At 36.4% G+C, this 18,142-nt stretch overlaps 2 protein-coding genes across 3 annotated transcripts in view; both read left to right on the top strand.

Moving 5' to 3' along the window:
- The first annotated feature begins 1,515 nt into the window (after positions 1-1,515).
- LOC123891212 lies at positions 1,516-2,985 on the top strand. Its single transcript, XM_045941059.1, has one exon. It carries the CDS (start codon positions 2,025-2,027, stop codon positions 2,499-2,501), a length of 477 nt encoding a protein of 158 aa, XP_045797015.1. The 5' UTR covers positions 1,516-2,024; the 3' UTR covers positions 2,502-2,985.
- Positions 2,986-5,208: 2,223 nt separating this feature from the next.
- The window catches only part of LOC123891207 (LEAF RUST 10 DISEASE-RESISTANCE LOCUS RECEPTOR-LIKE PROTEIN KINASE-like 2.4), a 94,851-nt gene continuing 81,917 nt past the window's right edge, over positions 5,209-18,142 (top strand). The window contains exons 1-2 of one of the 2 annotated variants that reach the window (XM_045941054.1): positions 5,209-6,344; positions 17,997-18,020. In XM_045941054.1, coding sequence (XP_045797010.1) covers positions 5,534-6,344; positions 17,997-18,020 — 835 coding nt within the window. In that variant the 5' untranslated portion in view covers positions 5,209-5,533. The remainder of the gene's footprint in view (positions 6,345-17,996; positions 18,021-18,142) is intronic. The other variant, XM_045941052.1, reaches the window with a different exon arrangement.

Genomic DNA, 18,142 nt, shown 5'->3' with positions numbered 1-18,142 from the left:
ATTCCCTTCTCATTGATTTTAATATCTTTATCTATCCAGGCCATTTCCCACGCCTTAATCATAACTCCGTCGCCCACAGTCCATAATCTGAAATTCTGTAACATTGGCCACAGTTTCACTATTGCCTTCCAAAGACTATAATCTGTCGGTTTTGCACAAACCTCTTCGACATTGTCATTAGGACTGTATTTTCTCCGCAAGACCTCACACCATAAATCCTTCACACCATATTTCGAGTTCCATGCCATCTTTGCAATGCAAGCTGTATTAATTCGACAAGACATGACTTCGGGTCGGGATAACAGTCGTCATCATCCATTGGATAAATAAGGACTGCTTTAAGAACACTTTTGGCTAAAGTTACTCTCTCTGCAAATGATAGGTGCTTTGCTTTCCATGCCCAAAGCCTTGCACGGTTGCACCCACTTGTTCAATACTATACTGATAATCCTCTTTTCTTGGAGCACGACTAGTGAGAGGTACTCCAAGATACTTACCAAAGGAATTGTTTTCTCTAAACTTCGATCACAAAACCGAGCGCTCACGCACAAACCGATTTGCATTTTTTGAAAAGAAAATACTCGTTTTCTCATGACTAACTTGTTGCCCATATATATTACGAAGTAAACAGTGAAATATCACAGTGAAATATATACCAAATGTTAGTTGGTTTAGTGGTGATTGGCGTTGAACTTGGTAGGGAGGACACGGTTCGATCCCTGCAACTGCATTTGGGAGGGGACTGGAACAACTTGATGCCAGAACCCGCCCCGAACTCTGGACTACTAGGCCCCCTTCCCCTAAGAACCAGAGGGTGAAAAAAAAAAAACAAAGAAATATCAAATCAATGGAATGGTCTAATGATATTTCTTAGTTTACGGGACAAGACCCGAGATTTGTATCTATTTATAAATTCTCCGGACAGAGAGGTAATATCCGGAATCGCGATGTTCAACTTTAACAACATATCTCTTTGATCATCTTATTGTTAATTACTCCCTCCGTCCCACAATATATGTCGTTTTGACACTTTTACACATATTAAGAAAGATAATTAATGTTGTATAGAGATTATGAGTTGATTTACAAAAAGGTTTTGTTAACATGTGCATATAGAACACATGTTAAGGTATCTTAATATAGAAATTTTAACATTTAATGATACAAAAATTTAATGCTTAAAAAGTTAAAATTTAATGCTTCAACATTTAATACTTTCTATTTTTGTTTCCTTAACGTGTGCTCTTGGTGCACATGTTAACATTCTTCTTTACAAAATTATCCTTCATTTATGGTATGAAAAAAATAAATTGAAAAATTGAAAGAAGAGAGAATAATAAATAGTTAATGGTATAATAAAAAAAATAACATTAAATGTTTCATTAGTAATATAAAGTGATATATATTGTAGTACAAATTTTTTCCCCAAAATAAAATATATTATGGTACGAAAGGAATAAGTGATTGAGTTCATATGATTAATAAACTCGCATGAAATAAATTGTTTGAAAGTAGTTATCGATTAAACCTTACTTCGCGCACACATATCCAATTATCCACTTATCAATAACTTATAAATTAAAGTAAAAAAAAAACTTATAAATTACTACGTATTTACAAATACATTTGGGAAAAATATTTCCTTTGTGTGACGTGTAGTATGAGTATGTATAAAGTAGTAGGACTAGGACTAGGACTAGGACCCTTCTATGTGAAAATAAAATAAAATACATGTAGGATTAGGATTAGGACTAGGACCATGGGCAAGGGAAAAGACACCTTTAAATTAATATTCCCCGATAATGTAATGTTAATGCCCTTAACCTTACCTTACTCAACCCAATCATTCTACTTTCTAATTCCAACGCCATCCCATCCATCCCAATCCCATCCTTCTCAGATCTAACCCTTCCCTCCCCTTCTCTTCACAAATAAAATAAAACAAAAAAAATCCCAAAAAATTCATTCATATTCTCCATTTTTAATTTTCTTTCCTCTTTTGTAAATGCACACACACTATCACTATGCCTAATCTCCACAAATTCAAGCTCTTAGCCACACAATGTGCCATCGCCGGCAGTCCAACTCGCAGTCCAACAACCAGTCCCGTCATCCACCTCCGCCGTCGGAAAACCCTCCGAATGTTCCTCACTCGTCCACACGACCGCCGTCGTTTCCATCCTCCTCCCTTAGATCCACCAAAAAAGTCCTCCGATGAAGTCAAGGTTCGCCACAAGCTTAAAGACCTATTCGTCTCTTCGCCGTCTCCGCCACCGACGCTACAAGAAGAGAAGAACAGCTTTCAACAGCAAAATCAAAATCAGCAGTACGATCAGAAAGATGGACTCCTCTCTGGCTCCAACGTCGGTGTTCGATTCAGAACTGGATCTCCGTTCCGTCGATCTTCCGCTGTTGCAGCTCTACGGCCAGTATCATCGGCGTTCCGGTACAGGTTACTGAGAAGAGCTTGGCGACCGGTACTGTTCACAATCCCTGAGTAACGGTTATAGTTTCTCTCTACTGTGATAACTGTACGGATGAGTTAAATTCCGATTTTATTGTTTTATTTTTTTAATTTTTGGAGAAATAGTAATAGTAAAAATAAATAATAAAATAATTAATAATCGCGTTCAGTTTTCGGCGCTAACGTGCGCGGGTTTCGTTTCCGTGTTTCTGGTAAAAAGTTAATGAAACTAACCTTTGGCGGAAATGGGGGCGTTTTAATGTACGACGTCGTATGCTGAATTTTTTGCGTTTTGTTAAAGTATTTGGTAAGTAGTAGAAGTATTTAATTAATGAATAGAAGAAAGTGCACTGATTACTGATTAATTAAGTGATTGTTGAATATAATTTGGTAGTATTAAAATAATGGTGTATCTATTATAAAAAAATATATATATATAGTAATGGTGTGTGAATTTTTATTGGAACTGGATTCTGGTGTGTAGGAATCGATGATGCCATGCTATAACAAGATTGTCTTTATTTGCAGTTTCCATGTGATTTCCGTGAGATATTTTCTTCGTATTATTCAAGTTAGTTTTGTCCTGTCACCGTTCAATGAGGTTTAGTCAAAAACAAGTTCAATATTGAAACATATACTAAATGTGACCCCTAAGAGTTTAGAATAATGCTAAATATCGCCACAAAATTAATAATGAACGTTTTGGGAATGTTGTGTCCACAAAATTTCACGACTAAATTGATGTTTTACAAATTTAAAGAACTAAACTATTTGGCCCTTAAGATTTCAAAATCAAAATGTTGATTCATTCAATCTGATACTTTTGTTGACAAGGTCAGAATTGCAACTTAGGAAAATGACAATGGTATACTTGCCAAGATTGGGTTTAGTATATGTTTAAGCTTCAAAGAATCTAGTTGTATGTAATGTATGACCCAAATTGTTCGGTCGTTTTATTTGCTTTGTCTTGTACAAGTCCTCTCAACCTCAAGAACTAGAAGTGCACATCATTGTGGTGCTCACTAATTCCCTATTTAGGCAGGTGCATTATTGAATATAATTTCTCCTAAATAGATTTCTTAGATTTTAATACACTTTAGGCTTAGGGGTCAGGGGTGTGTGGGTTGATTTTAAACACCATAAGAAGATATAAAAAAAAAAAAAAAAAAGGAATTGGAACAATGTTCTTTTCTCCGTTTATAGCGTAATAATATTAATAGGGTATACTTGGCTTGTTTTGTGACCCCAAAATGGGTATACTTTTCTATGTTCTACATAACCCAAATATTCACCGGCTTGTGTGAATCATGCATGACAGAGTATTTATATTTAGAGTAGAAAATTCAATCCGAGTTCAAAAGTCAAAACAAACCATTTTAGTCTTAGTTTGTTTGTTCTTCTATCAATTTTTTTCTAATATTTTTCTAACCTTTTAATTTTATTTTTCAAAACCATATGGATTGAATTAAAATAAAAATTAATCAGAGCATAAAATATTTTTTTTATAAGCTGAAGAGCACATTAGAGATAAAGTAGACTTTGCCTCTATTCTTCGTCTATATCTCTTTATTATATTAATAAAAAAAATATATACAAAACTGGATGACATAAACTTAACCCAGTAAGTCCGAGGACGGTGAAACATACCAACCAACAAATTCTAGAGCATAAAATATATATTTTTAATTTATTTACAATGTTGGTAATCATGATCGAACCTAGGACCTCGTGCATCCTACTCAATTCCCTGATCACTAGACCAAACTTAAGTGGTTTAGAGCATAAAATGTGTAAAGGATAGACAAAAATACAAAGTCTATACCTGCATAAATAATATACAAAGTCCATCAAATTTTTTTTTTTCAAACACTTCAAAATAAGAAAATACAAAACCACATAAAAATTGGTACAAATTATAGAGATAAAAAAAACAACAAAAATTTCAAGTTCAATGAGTTAACAAACATAATTTTTCACTCGTATTCAACTCATTTGATTTATGTGTTGGGGTTGATTGTAATGTAAGTTTCACATTGCTAATGAAAGAAGAAAAAAATCATGGAAATTTTATTGGAGAGGTCTCACATTTGCCCCCTATAATATTTGACTCATATTTTATTATATGTAATCGATGCGAGACTCTAGTACAAATACACGTTTAACATAGTGCTACCAATAGGGTTTGCACGTGGCAAAACCATACTTCAATACTTTTGTTGAGATTAAGTACTCAATATGATTTATGATGTAACTTCTAACTACTTGTATGATAAATATGTCTTAAACTTTTTGAATGAGATCAAGTACTGAAAACATGTAACAATTTTTACATAGTGTTTATTCTTTAGTTGTCGATTTTGACAACGGCTGTGGGTTTTTCTCAGATTTTGGACTTTCCACATTATATTTTTGTGTTGTTGATTGCGCTCCTACTTATGTTTCTTCATCAGCTCTGTTATTTCCTAGCCATACGAACTAAGTTCAATGAGTTAAATTGTCTAATCGAGTTCTGAATTATGTTATGTCGACTCGATTCATTGTCAAAGGCTATGGGTGATGCTTTAACAAGGGAAAAAAAAAGAAGCTATGGGTGATGCAAATGATAAGACTTTACACTGAATACATTTCCAAGCATTTCACTCTCTTTTAATATTTTTTTTTTTGTTTCATTGTGTTTTGACTAATCCCACAATCTTATTTTATCTTTTCCTTTTGTTTCTTAAATAAATTTTTAACTTATCAAAAAGAAAAATTCGAAAAAATTAATGTAACACTCACAATGTGAAGAAAGTGTTATTATCATCAACATTATTGACTTCAAATACTACGACTAAAACTAAGTTTTTCATATTAATTAAACACTACATTGTCATGTAGTTTGGATCCAATTTCCAAGAAACATGACAAAGTGTGGAAATTATGATGCATTGAATTAAAATTGAAAGTGAAAGGCCATTGGAATTTTGAATAATCAACTCTCCTATCATTAAATTTAAGCTGACTATGTGACCAAAACCAATCTTAATATGCACACTTGTTCGACTATTACTTCTCTGTTCTTGCCCAAGAATGAAACCCCTGTTTCATCATTCTTCTTCCATTAATCTTTTCTTGTATGCTATTGTAATTTTGATGATCTCAATCATCAATATTCCAACGTGTATGTGCGACGATGGTGACCAATACAATAACTGCAAAGATGCTTTTACCTGCAAAGGAAGCAGTATCTCAAACAGCCTCATGTATCCCTTCTGGGGAGAAAACAGAGCAGAGTATTGTGGTGTTTCTGCTGATTCTAACACAGAGCTCACATGCGAAGAAAGTGTTCCAAAGATAACAATCAATAGCGTCAAATACCGTATTCTTAAATGGGTCAATACAACACAAAAACTCACAGTTGCTAGGGATGATTACTGGGGTGGTATTTGTGCTGTGAGTGTGAGTGACAAGAATAAGATCAGTAGCACATTCGATGATAACACGGTGTTTCAACGTGATGGTGATGTTCCTTCTCAATTAAGTTTGTTATACAATTGCGATACAAATCAACCGAGTGGTATGTATAGTATTAACTGCAATAATATTAAAGTCGTGTACACCCTTTCCGGTCCTGCTTCGGTCGAATGTAATCCAACTGTTATTGTTGAGTTTCCAATTATGGTAAACCAAGCTGTAGGAATTGCAACTGCGAATGCTATAAACCAAACATTAAAAGGCGGCTTCGATTTGACATGGACTGGAAATTATGGAGAGTGTCTAGGGTGTGTTGCTACTGGTGGAGCGTGTGGCAACGATGGAGGAACTGGATTCAGATGTTTCTGCAGAGATGGAGCTTATATAACTGATTGTCTTTCAAAAAAGGCACCATCCTCAAGTAAAAGTAAATAATATCACTTACTGAAACTCCTATTTATGTTTCTTTCTTCAACTAAGTTTTAATGTTACAACAACTCACCTGATCGGTCGAGTGAGACAAGAATTTATTATTGAGTTAAATATATTTTTAGTCCATATAAATATCTCAAATTTCGTTTATAGTCTTGTAAAATATTTCAACAATTTTTTGTCCCTTAAATATTTTTTGTCACGATTTTTTATCCTACTTTTCAGTCAATTTGTGTATAATATATCACTCAAAAGATTATTAATTTTTTCTGCGGTCATGTTTAATACATAGCTCGGTTGGTTGGACATTGCAGGGGTTGGGGTTCGAACCCCAGTCATCCCATTTATCCACTTTAAAGGTGGAATTTCTAGCAAATAGGCTACTTGACCCCAAAAACAAAATATCACTTGCAAGGTTTAAATCTTTTTAATAATGAATGAATTAAATATGAATTTTTTAGTTTTTTTCACGCTTAAAAATTCATAATTAATTCATCTAATGTTTAAAAATTATAAATTTTTGTGGGAGAGATTCTTCTAATATTATAAATAGAAATACAAAAAATCATTCAAAAATGTGAAAGTACACAAAAATTTGATTAATAGTAGAGACCAAAAGTTCTGACTGGAAATATTTGAGGACTAAAAACTTACTACTAATTTTTTTTCTGGGGACTACTTATTTAGCCGTTCATTATTTCTAATAATAATAATAATCTATATTAATTAATATATAAAGGGGATAAGGGAGTTTGGACTGGATTTTTTTTGGTCCATTTTGCCCTTAACTTCCTTTATGGTTTTTTGATTATTCCATAATTGCCCTTAACTTCCTTTCTTTTTTTTTTTTTATGGTTTTTTCATCTATATCTATTCTATATTATTCTATAACAATATATAAAGGGGATAAGGGAGTTTGGGCTGGATTTTTTTTGGTCCATTTTGCCCTTAACTTCCTTTATGGTTTTTTAATTATTCCATAATTGCCCTTAACTTCCTTTCTTTTTTTTTTTATGGTTTTTTCATCTATATCTATTCTATACTATAATATATAAAAAGAATACATGAGTTTTGGGGTAGAATTTTCATAATACCAACATTACCCTTGCTTTTTTTTAGTAGCAACAAAAATCTTTTATTAACAAACTCACCATAACATAAGGCGTATCTTTTTTTTTGGGTACATAAGTTAGACACAGGCAGGCGTGGAACGCGCCTACCTGGCCCGCTAGTAATAATAATAATAATATATGAGAAAAAATGGTTACAATTGTTGTTTGAGTAATTTCAAGTCTATCCCATAGTTAGAAAAGTTAGTTGAATTAGTTTTATAACAAACTAGTTAGGTAGTTACAAGTAGCTTGTGTTACAAGATACCACTCAGACAAGCTATAAAGTGTTGTTGTTGAATGTGTAAATTGATTTTGGGTTTGTTAGTTTTGGGCCTTAGGAATTTTAAGCCCAAATTTGTGTTGTAGTAAATCTAGAAGCCTATTCTAGAGAAATCCATGGAATTCTCTAGAAAATAAGGATAAGTTAAGATTGATGTAGAATAGTAGAGAAAATTCTAGAGAGTGGTTTATAGCCATTAGATTAAGTTTGTGGTGGTAAAATCCTAGTCATTGATTTAGGAATGCCACTAGTATAAATAGAGGTGATGTACTTGAGTTTGTATCAAGCCAAAAATTACAAACACTCAATAATATAAGTAGCATTTCCTTCCAACAAGTTTATATCCTCTCTCAAATACTTAAACACTTTCTCCACCTTCCTTCCAACAGTTGTATCCTTGTTAATTTTTGTATCTCTCATTCATTCAACCAATAACAAACGCTTCTTTAAATTCATTTCTCTTATCTTTCTTCCAACAACTATCACTGTTGAATATATGTAACATATAATAATTCTAACTAAACTAACAAATGTTAACTAAATTGAAGTTAATAAAAGTAAGAACTTGTCACTAATTATAACCAATTCTAAATTGTCTCCAATTCTAAAAGTAAGCCTCTCAAGCGTGAACACTTTGTCAAATTAAGATATTTACTTGGAGTAGCAAAATCAAGTTTAAGGGGGGTGTTGAATGTGTAAATTGATTTTGGGTTTGTTAGTTTTGGGCCTTAGGAATTTTAAGCCCAAATTTGTGTTGTAGTAAAGTCCAATTTCTAGAAGCCCATTCTAGAGAAATCCATGAAGTTCTCTAGAAAATAAAGATAAGTTAAGATTGATGTAGAATAGTAGAGAAAATTCTAGAGAGTGGTTTATAACTATTAGATTAAGTTTGTGGTGGTAAAATCCTAGTCATTGATTTAGGAATGTCACTAGTATAAATAGAGGTGATGTACTTGAGTTTGTATCAAGCCAAAAATTACAAACACTCAATAATATAAGTAGCATTTCCTTCCAACAAGTTTCATATCCTCTCTCAAATACTTAAACACTTTCTCCACCTATTAAAGCTTCCTTCCAACAAAGTGGTATCAAGAGCTTGAAGGTCCTCCTAAAGATGGCGAATAATGGTGTTCCTCTCCAAGTTCCGATGCTCACAAAGAGCAACTACGACAATTGGAGTCTGAGAATGGTGGCTCTCCTTGGCGCACACGACGTGTGGGAGATAGTCGAGAAAGGCCTTGTAATCCCGGAGAATGAAGGTACTTTATCTCAAACTCAAAAGGATAGTTTGAGAGACTCAAGGAAGAGAGACAAGAAGACTCTCTGTCTAATCTATCAAGGATTAGATGAAGACACGTTTGAGAAGGTCTCGGGAGCAACGACGGCTAAAGAAGCATGGGAGAAACTTCGAACCTCTTACAAGGGAGCCGATCAAGTGAAGAAGGTACGTCTTCAATAACTAAGAGGAGAGTTTGAAGCTTTGCATATGAAAGAAGGTGAACTTATCTCTGATTACTTCTCAAGAGTTTTGACGGTTACTAATAATCTAAAAAGAAACGGAGAGAAGTATGATGATGTAAGAATCATGGAGAAAGTTCTTAGATCGGTAGATCCAAAGGTTGAGCATATTGTCACTGTCATCGAAGAGACAAAAGATTTGGAGCACATGACAATGGAGCAACTTCTTGGGTCATTGCAAGCTTATGAGGAAAAGAAGAAGAAGAAGGAAGATATCGAGGAGCAAGTAGTCAAGACACGAGTCGATTCACCTAGAGAAGAGCATGGTCGAAGCAACCAAAGACGAGGTGGCGCTCGAGAACGTGGTCGTGGATACGGAGGCGGGCGAGGTTGGAGACCTAATGATGACAACAACCAAAGAGGAGAAATCTCATCAAGAGGTCGTGGGAGAGGATCTCCAAAACCAAAGTACGATAAGTCACGAGTTAAATGCTATAATTGTGAGAAGTTTGGCCATTATGCTTTCGAATGTAGAGCTCCTGGCAATCATAGAGTTGAAGAGAAGGCCAACTATGTTGAAGAAATAAGCCAAGAAAATGGAACATTATTGTTGGCGCACAAAGATAATGAAAGAGGTGGAGATAATCAATGGTACCTTTACAGTGGTGCAAGCAACCATATGTGTGGGCGAAGAAGCATGTTCATAGAGTTAGACGAATTAGTGAATGGGAACGTGGCTTTCAGAGATGAATCAAAAGTGGCAGTGAAATGTAAAGGAAACGTTCTCATCCGCTTGAAAAATGGGGATCATCAATTTATTTCCAATGTTTTCTATGTGCTAAACATGAAGAGCAACATCTTGAGTCTAGGACAACTCTTAGAGAAAGGTTATGACATTCAATTGAAGAATAATAACCTTTCTATAAGAGATCATTCAAACAAGTTCATTGCTAAAGTGCCAATGTCAAGAAATAGAATGTTCGTGCTCAACATACAAAATGATGTTGCACAATGTCTCAAAATGTGCTACAAAGAAGAGTCATGGCTTTAGCATCTTCGATTTGAGCATCTCAATTTTGGAGGATTAGAGTTGCTCTCTAAGAAGAAAATGGTCAGAGGATTGCCTTACATCAACCACCCCAATCAAATATGTGAAGGATGTTTACTTGAAAAGCAGTTCAAAATGAGCTTCCCTAAGGAGTCGAGCTCAAGAGCGCAAAAGCCGTTGGAGCTCATACATACAGATGTGTGTGGCCCGATCAAGCCAAGATCACTCGGTAAGAGTAACTACTTCCTTCTCTTTATTGACGATTTTTCAAGAAAAACATGGGTATACTTTTTAAAGGTGAAATCAGAAGTGTTTGAAAACTTCAAAAAGTTTAAAGCCCTGGTTGAGAAGGAAAGTGGTCTCGTGATTAAAGCCATAAGATCCGACCGAGGAGGAGAGTTTACTTCAAACGAATTCCTTAAGTATTGTGAAGACAATGGCATTTGACGACAACTGACGGTACCAAGATCCCCCAACAAAATGGAGTAGCAGAGAGAAAGAACAGGACAATCCTTGAGATGACGAGGAGCATGCTAAAAAGCAAGAGATTACCAAAGGAACCGTGGGCAGAAGCTGTTGCGTGCGCGATTTATCTATCAAATCGTTCTCCTACAAGAAGCGTGTTAGGAAAAACAACACAAGAAGCCTGGAGTGGAAGAAAGCCTGGAATTTCCCATCTAAGAGTCTTTGGAAGCATAGCTCACGCTCATATACCGGACGTGAAAAGAAGCAAACTGGATGACAAAAGTGAAAAGTACATCTTCATTGGTTATGAAACTAACTCCAAAGGCTATAAGCTCTATAATCCTGATACGGGGAAGACTATCATTAGTCGAAATGCCGTTTTCGATGAAGAAGGAGAGTGGGATTGGAGATCGAGTAATGAGGACTATGATGACCTATTCGCAAGTGTACGAATTGTCACGTAGTAATAAAAATGAGTTGTCGATCCACAGGGATTGCGCGACTAGACAAGTTCAAAAGTGTCTATAAACATCTTGCAATAATAAAACATAGATTGGGGATTTGTTTGAGTGATTGATTGGTATGAAAAACGTGCTTAGTAATAAATGGAAAAGCGAGGTAGAATCATCGGAATCACCTAGTCTATAGCTTAATCACATGCAATCTACCGTATCATATGAAATTACTCAAGTGTTCACAACTGGATCAACAAATTAGTGAATCACAATCTCTTGTCAAAATCCACTCTATTCGTTGTCGATACTCCCCCGATCTCTCGGGTGTAAGCTACCTATAACGAATGATATGAAAGCGCGTCGATCGTTCGCTACACTCTATGTTTCAATCTCTCGACCGGAAACACTCGAGTGCTTAATGCAATTCAGTTCAGAAATTAAACCAATATTCTCATACGTGACTTAACTCGAAATCATTATAACACTAATGAAGGATTATAAAGCATTAAGTACAGATTTGCATTAAGTAAACACTATGAACAAGAGTAAATTCATACAATATAGCAGATTACATTAGATCATTCTACATCCTAAGCTATCCTAGATCGTACCTCCACAAGAAGTCTAGCTCCTCATGTTGCTTCGTTCGCCTCTTCGCTTCAACTTCATGGCGTGTGAATCCATGCGGCGGAGGTGCTTGAAGCTATCCTATGAAGTTCTAGATCCAACAATGAATGCTCCAAAAACCAGAATATAGAAGAAATGTAGCAGAATTTCCAACCCCAAAACCAGAAAATGAGTTTTCAATATATAGTATACGCAACCACGCCGCGCGTGGTTGCAAATCCTCTAGCCACGCCGCGCGTGTACCTGCCCCACGCCGCGCATGATGATATCTGAAGGCTTCAGGTCTTGACTTTGGCTTAGTGGTGCCGCGCGTGATGGTCCCTACGCCCCCAGCGTAGTTCAACTTTTCCACCACGCCGTGCGTGACCATCTTCCACGCCGGGCGTAGTTAAACTTGGCAGAAACACCTCTTTGGTCAGTGAATTACGCCGCGCGTGGTGAGGTCCCACGCCGGGCGTAGTTCAAGTGAAATTGGGTCTTCTTTGATGCAGCTTTTCACGCTGCGCGTGGCCTGTCCACGCCCCCAGCGTAGTTCAATTCAGCAATTTCCTGCACATTTTCCTACTTTCTTAGATAACAAGTAATCATGCTTATGAATAGATTTCTCTTGAATTTATTGCTTAAAAACCTACTAAAATGCATCTAATGTTGCTAAAATAGGCATGGATTAGAGAGTGTGACGATCCGTCATCAGACTATAACTTCTTTCCACAATTTGAAGAAGATGATGTAGAACCAGAGGAACCAAGAGAAGATCCTGCTACCCCGCCGGCTTCGCCAACCCCGAGTTCTGAAGAATGAGAAAACTCGAGTGAAAAGACTCCTCATTTTAGAAGTTTTCAAGAGATTTACGAGGTAACCAAAATCAAGACAATCTTACTCTTTTTTGTCTATTTGTGGATAGCAAGCCCATGAATTTCCAAGAAGCATTTGAGAAGAAGACTTGGAGAACTGTCATGGACGTAGAGATCAAGGCGATAAAGAAGAATGAAACATAGGAGTTGGGCTCACTTCCAAAAGGGTACAAGGCGATCGGTGTGAAGTGGGTGTATAAAGCAAAGAAAAAATCCAAAGGAGAAGTTGAAAGATACAAGGCAAGATTGGTGGCAAAAGGATACAGTCAAAGAGCCGACATCGACTATGACGAGATATTCGCTCCAGTTGCTCGATTAGAAACTGTTAGACTAATCATTTCATTAGCAGCTCAAAACAAGTGGAAGATACATCAAATGGATGTCAAGTCAGCCTTCTTAAATGGGGTCCTTGACGAAGAAGTCTACATTGAGCAACCACAAGGCTACGAAGTCAAGGGAGAAAAAGAAAAGGTCTTGAAGCTAAAGAAGGCACTCTACGGGTTGAAACAAGCCCCAAGAGCTTGGAATGCTCGAATTGACAAGTATTTCCAAGATAAGAACTTCATCAAATGCCCATATGAGCACACACTCTATATCAAAGCGCAAGGCGGAGATATTTTGATTGTGTGCTTATATGTAGATGACTTGATCTTCACGGGGAACAATCCAACCATGTTTGAAGAGTTCAAGAAAGAGATGACAAAGGAGTTCGAGATGACCGACATTGGATTAATGACTTACTATCTCGACATTGAAGTGAAACAAGAGGATCATGGAATCCTAATCACTCAAGAAGGTTATGCTAAGGAGGTACTCAAGAAGTTCAAGATGGATGATGCAAACCCAGTTAGCACGCCAATGGAATGTGGAATCAAGCTATCAAAGCACGAGGAAGGTGAAACAGTGGATCCATCACTCTTTAAGAGCTTGGTTGGAAGCTTACGATATTTAACATGCATGAGGCCTGACATCTTGTATGCGGTCGGAGTTGTAAGTCGATAAATGGAGCATCCAACAACAACTCATCTGAAGGCAGCAAAGAGGATTCTACGCTACATCAAAGGTACAACAAACTTAGGCTTGTACTACTCTGTTTTTTATGATTACAAGCTCGTTGGATATAGCGATAGTGACTGGGGAGGAGATGTGGATGATCGAAAAAGCACAAGCGGCTTTGTTTTCTACATTGGAAACACAGCTTTCACATGGATGTCACAGAAACAACCGATTGTCACTCTTTCCACATGTGAGGCAGAGTACGTGGCGGCCACTTCATGTGTTTGTCATGCAATCTGGTTGCGAAACCTGTTAAAGGAGTTAAGTTTGCCGCAAAAGGAACCGACCAAGATATTAGTGGACAACAAGTCAGCAATAGCTTTGGCAAAGAACCCAGTCTTCCATGATTGAAGTAAGCACATTGACACACGCTACCACTATATTAGAGATTGTGTTTCTAACAATGATGTGAAGTTGGAGTACGTGAAGACAGATGATCAAGTAGCTGATATCTTCACCAAGCCTCTCAAGCGTGAACACTTTGTCAAATTAAGATATTTACTTTGAGTAGCAAAATCAAGTTTAAGGGGGGTGTTGAATGTGTAAATTGATTTTGGGTTTGTTAGTTTTGGGCCTTAGGAATTTTAAGCCCAAATTTGTGTTGTAGTAAAGTCCAATTTCTAGAAGCCCATTCTAGAGAAATCCATGAAGTTCTCTAGAAAATAAAGATAAGTTAAGATTGATGTAGAATAGTAGAGAAAATTCTAGAGAGTGGTTTATAGCTATTAGATTAAGTTTGTTGTGGTAAAATCCTAGTCATTGATTTAGGAATGCCACTAGTATAAATAGAGGTGATGTACTTGAGTTTGTATCAAGCCAAAAATTACAAACACTCAATAATATAAGTAGCATTCTCTTCCAACAAGTTTATATCCTCTCTCAAATACTTAAACACTTTCTCCACCTTCCTTCCAACAGTTGTATCCTTGTTAATTTTTGTATCTCTCATTCATTCAACCAATAAAAAACGCTTCTTTAAATTCATTTCTCTTATCTTTCTTCCAACAACTATCACTTGTTGGATATGCCTTGAAATCTCAGTTACAAGAAGTTAGAAAAATCTTTGTTGAATCTTTTTTCATCTTTGATGTTTTGAAGATTTTTTGGGAAAAAAATATATTTTCTTGGAAGATACTTTGACTTGGATTTGTTTTATTTTAAAACAGATTTGTTACTAATTTTTGGCATATTATTTTTCTATAAATAGGGAGTGCTTTATTCATAGAAAAATTGAGAGAGAGAAAAAGAGAGTAGAGATGTAGAGGCAAGGATTAGGGTTTGCCACCACACAAGGGCTAAGGTCTTAGAGAAGAAAAATGGTTTTTTCTCTTGGTATAACTCTAGGGTGGGCAAACTATCTTTGTGGTACACCTTGGGAAACACTTATCAAATTGAGTCTCTTGGCCATGGGAAGAGATTCGGGATTTGGGTAGAATTAGGATTAATTCTTGTAACTCAATTGGAACTCTTTGTAAAGTTACTCGTTTGATATAGTGGAACGGAGGAGCTGCTCTCTCCCCCAGACTAGGTCATTATTGGACCGAACTGGGTAAACAAATATTGTGTTCTTTCTTCTCCTTTATCTTTTATCGGTTGATATTATTATTGCTTATTCCGCTTAATTATTGGTTGCCGTTCTATTGCTCCACACATCAAGTTATTCATTGGTGTGATTTTAAGACGAATTCACAACAATTGGCGCCCACCGTGGGGCAATCGGAACAATTTGAAGTGAGCACCATGGTTTCTAAGTGGGATATCGAGGGACTTTCCGAAAGCAATTTGGAATTGTGGAAAGTGAAGATGAAAGCAATTTTAAAGTTCGGGATGATGGGTAAAACATGGAGTGTTGTTATCCGGTGCCTCGAAGATAAAGAGTTAATGGAGATGGCGAAGACGGTCGGCCTGGAGAGGCGGTGGTAATAATACTCAGGGGTTACTTCTGAAACAACAACTTTATTATTATGTAGAAGTGCTAGTGGAAGTTGGGAACCGGTGGAGTATTTGGGTCATGGAATTTTGATGCTCCAATCACATGTGGTAAAAGAATGAATACTTTGAGACTCTAGAGCTAGTTGAAGGTGGAGCCATTCATCTTGAAAACGGAAAGCTTTAAGGTTCAAGGTATGGGTTCAGTTTGTCTTACGAAGTTTGACAATCGTGAGTTTCTTTACACGATGTGAGGTATGTTTCTGAACTTAGATGCAAAGATAGTTGGTATGCATCTTTAACTAGTGGTGACTCTCATAATGTGGTTGAGTTGTGGGACTTCAGGTGGACCTGTTAGTGACATGAGTTTAGTTGGACTAGTGAACAAGGTTTACTAGGTGTTGAACTGAACTGGAATTGTTGGAGACTAACAATAGCTTGAAGTATGTTTCAGAGGAGTTGAATAGGTCTTGCGTGTTACAAGGTGGAGATCATGGTGAGTATACTTTGGTGGAAACTCAGATTGAGGTGGAGTCTTCCAATAGTGGTAGACAGTCAACATTAACTCTTGGCTATCTAATCGTAGATATGGAGGAGAGTGGTATTGTTGAACCAAAGGGGATGACCATGGAGACCTTGTGGATTATGTTTCAATTGTGGCTGAAGAAGTGCAAGACCATGAGAGGATCTTCAGGGAGGCAATTGAAAGCAACAAGTGATCAGACTTGGTAACTTGTGAGACTGCTGGAGGTGGTTGGATACAAGGAGAGTTTGATGTTGCAGCTTGTGGAACCACCTAAAATTCCAAGGTTGGTTTGGAGCCAAGCAAAACTTCGAAAGTACGGAAGGCATTCCGGGGTCGAAGAGTGGTGAAGGCTTGTAGGGCTATCGCAAAAATCCATGGATAGTCAGAGGCAAGCGATTCTTCAGGAGGACGGAAAAGGCACAATCCGGGGGCTGAAGAGGGATGGTGGAGCTTGTTGAGCTATCTAAAATTCCGATGATAGTTGGGAGCAAGCGTTTCTTCAGGGAGGTACGAACTTGACCAGTTCGGAGTCTGAAGAGGGTGCGGTGAATCTTGTGGGGCTACCTAAAATCCTATGGTAGTGGGATGCAAGATCTTCATGAGAGCGGAAGGCATTCCGAGGATGAAGAGGGAGGTACAATCCGGTGATCTTGAATAGAAGATTCAAGATGGAGAGAGCAGCACGGTGGTTGATATGGGATCACCATCAATTTAAAGGCAAGGTGGAGAATTGTTGGATATGCCTTGAAATCTCAGTTACAAGAAGTTAGAAAAATCTTTGTTGAATCTTTTTGCATCTTTGATGTTTTGAAGATTTTTTGGGAAAAAAATATATTTTCTTGGAAGATACTTTGACTTGGATTTGTTTTATTTTAAAACAGATTTGTTACTAATTTTTGGCATATTATTTTTCTATAAATAGGGAGTGCTTTATTCATAGAAAAATTAAGAGAGAGAAAAAGAGAGTAGAGATGTAGAGGCAAGGATTAGGGTTTGCCACCACACAAGGGCTAAGGTTTTATCGAAGAAAAATGGTTTTTTCTCTTGGTATAACTCTAGGGTGGGCAAACTATCTTTGTGGTACACCTTGGGAAACACTTATCAAATTGAGTCTCTTGGCCATGGGAAGAGATTCGGGATTTGGGTAGAATTAGGATTAATTCTTGTAACTCAATTGGAACTCTTTGTAAAGTTACTCGTTTGATATAGTGGAACGGAGGAGCTGCTCTCTCCCCCAGACTAGGTCATTATTAGACCGAACTGGGTAAACAAATATTGTGTTCTTTCTTCTCCTTTATCTTTTATCGGTTGATATTATTATTGCTTATTCCGCTTAATTATTGGTTGCCGTTCTATTGCTCCACACATCAAGTTATTCATTGGTGTGATTTTAAGACGAATTCACAACATCACTGTTGAATATATGTAACATATAATAATTCTAACTAAACTAACAAATGTTAACTAAATTGAAGTTAATAAAAGTACTAATTATAACCAATTCTAAATTGTCTCCAACTCTATATATAAATAAACAATATGTGGCAGAGTCAACAATACATTCCAAGATAAATAAAAAATACAAGAAATAAAGCAATTACAAAGTGTGTAGTGCCATTTAGCTACAAGGCACTACATTCTTCAAGTTGGATTGCAAAAAGAATTACTCTGTTTTCATCGAAGTGTGCACGAACATCATGCAAAAAGCAATTTCTCTTCATTTCTACTACAAAATTACAAAGCAATAAGAAATAAATGATTATTTCTCTTCCAGATGATGCATAAGCATATAAGCCTGATTATTTTAAGTTCTATCTAATTTCATTTTCAATTGTAGGTTCACACACGGGGATTGTAATAGGTAAGAATACCACACAATGTCGTATGACTTTCTAAATCAGTGTTTCTTATCCTACATTATGTTGGCATTGAATAAAAACTAAATAAAAACTGATAGAAAAAAATATTTGTCTGTTCTTTGCT

The sequence above is a fragment of the Trifolium pratense genome, linkage group LG6 (genome assembly GCF_020283565.1).
Source record: "Trifolium pratense cultivar HEN17-A07 linkage group LG6, ARS_RC_1.1, whole genome shotgun sequence".
Taxonomy (NCBI): Eukaryota; Viridiplantae; Streptophyta; class Magnoliopsida; order Fabales; family Fabaceae; genus Trifolium; species Trifolium pratense.
Note: the sequence above shows the minus strand (reverse complement) of the source record. Positions and strands in the feature narration are given on the sequence as shown.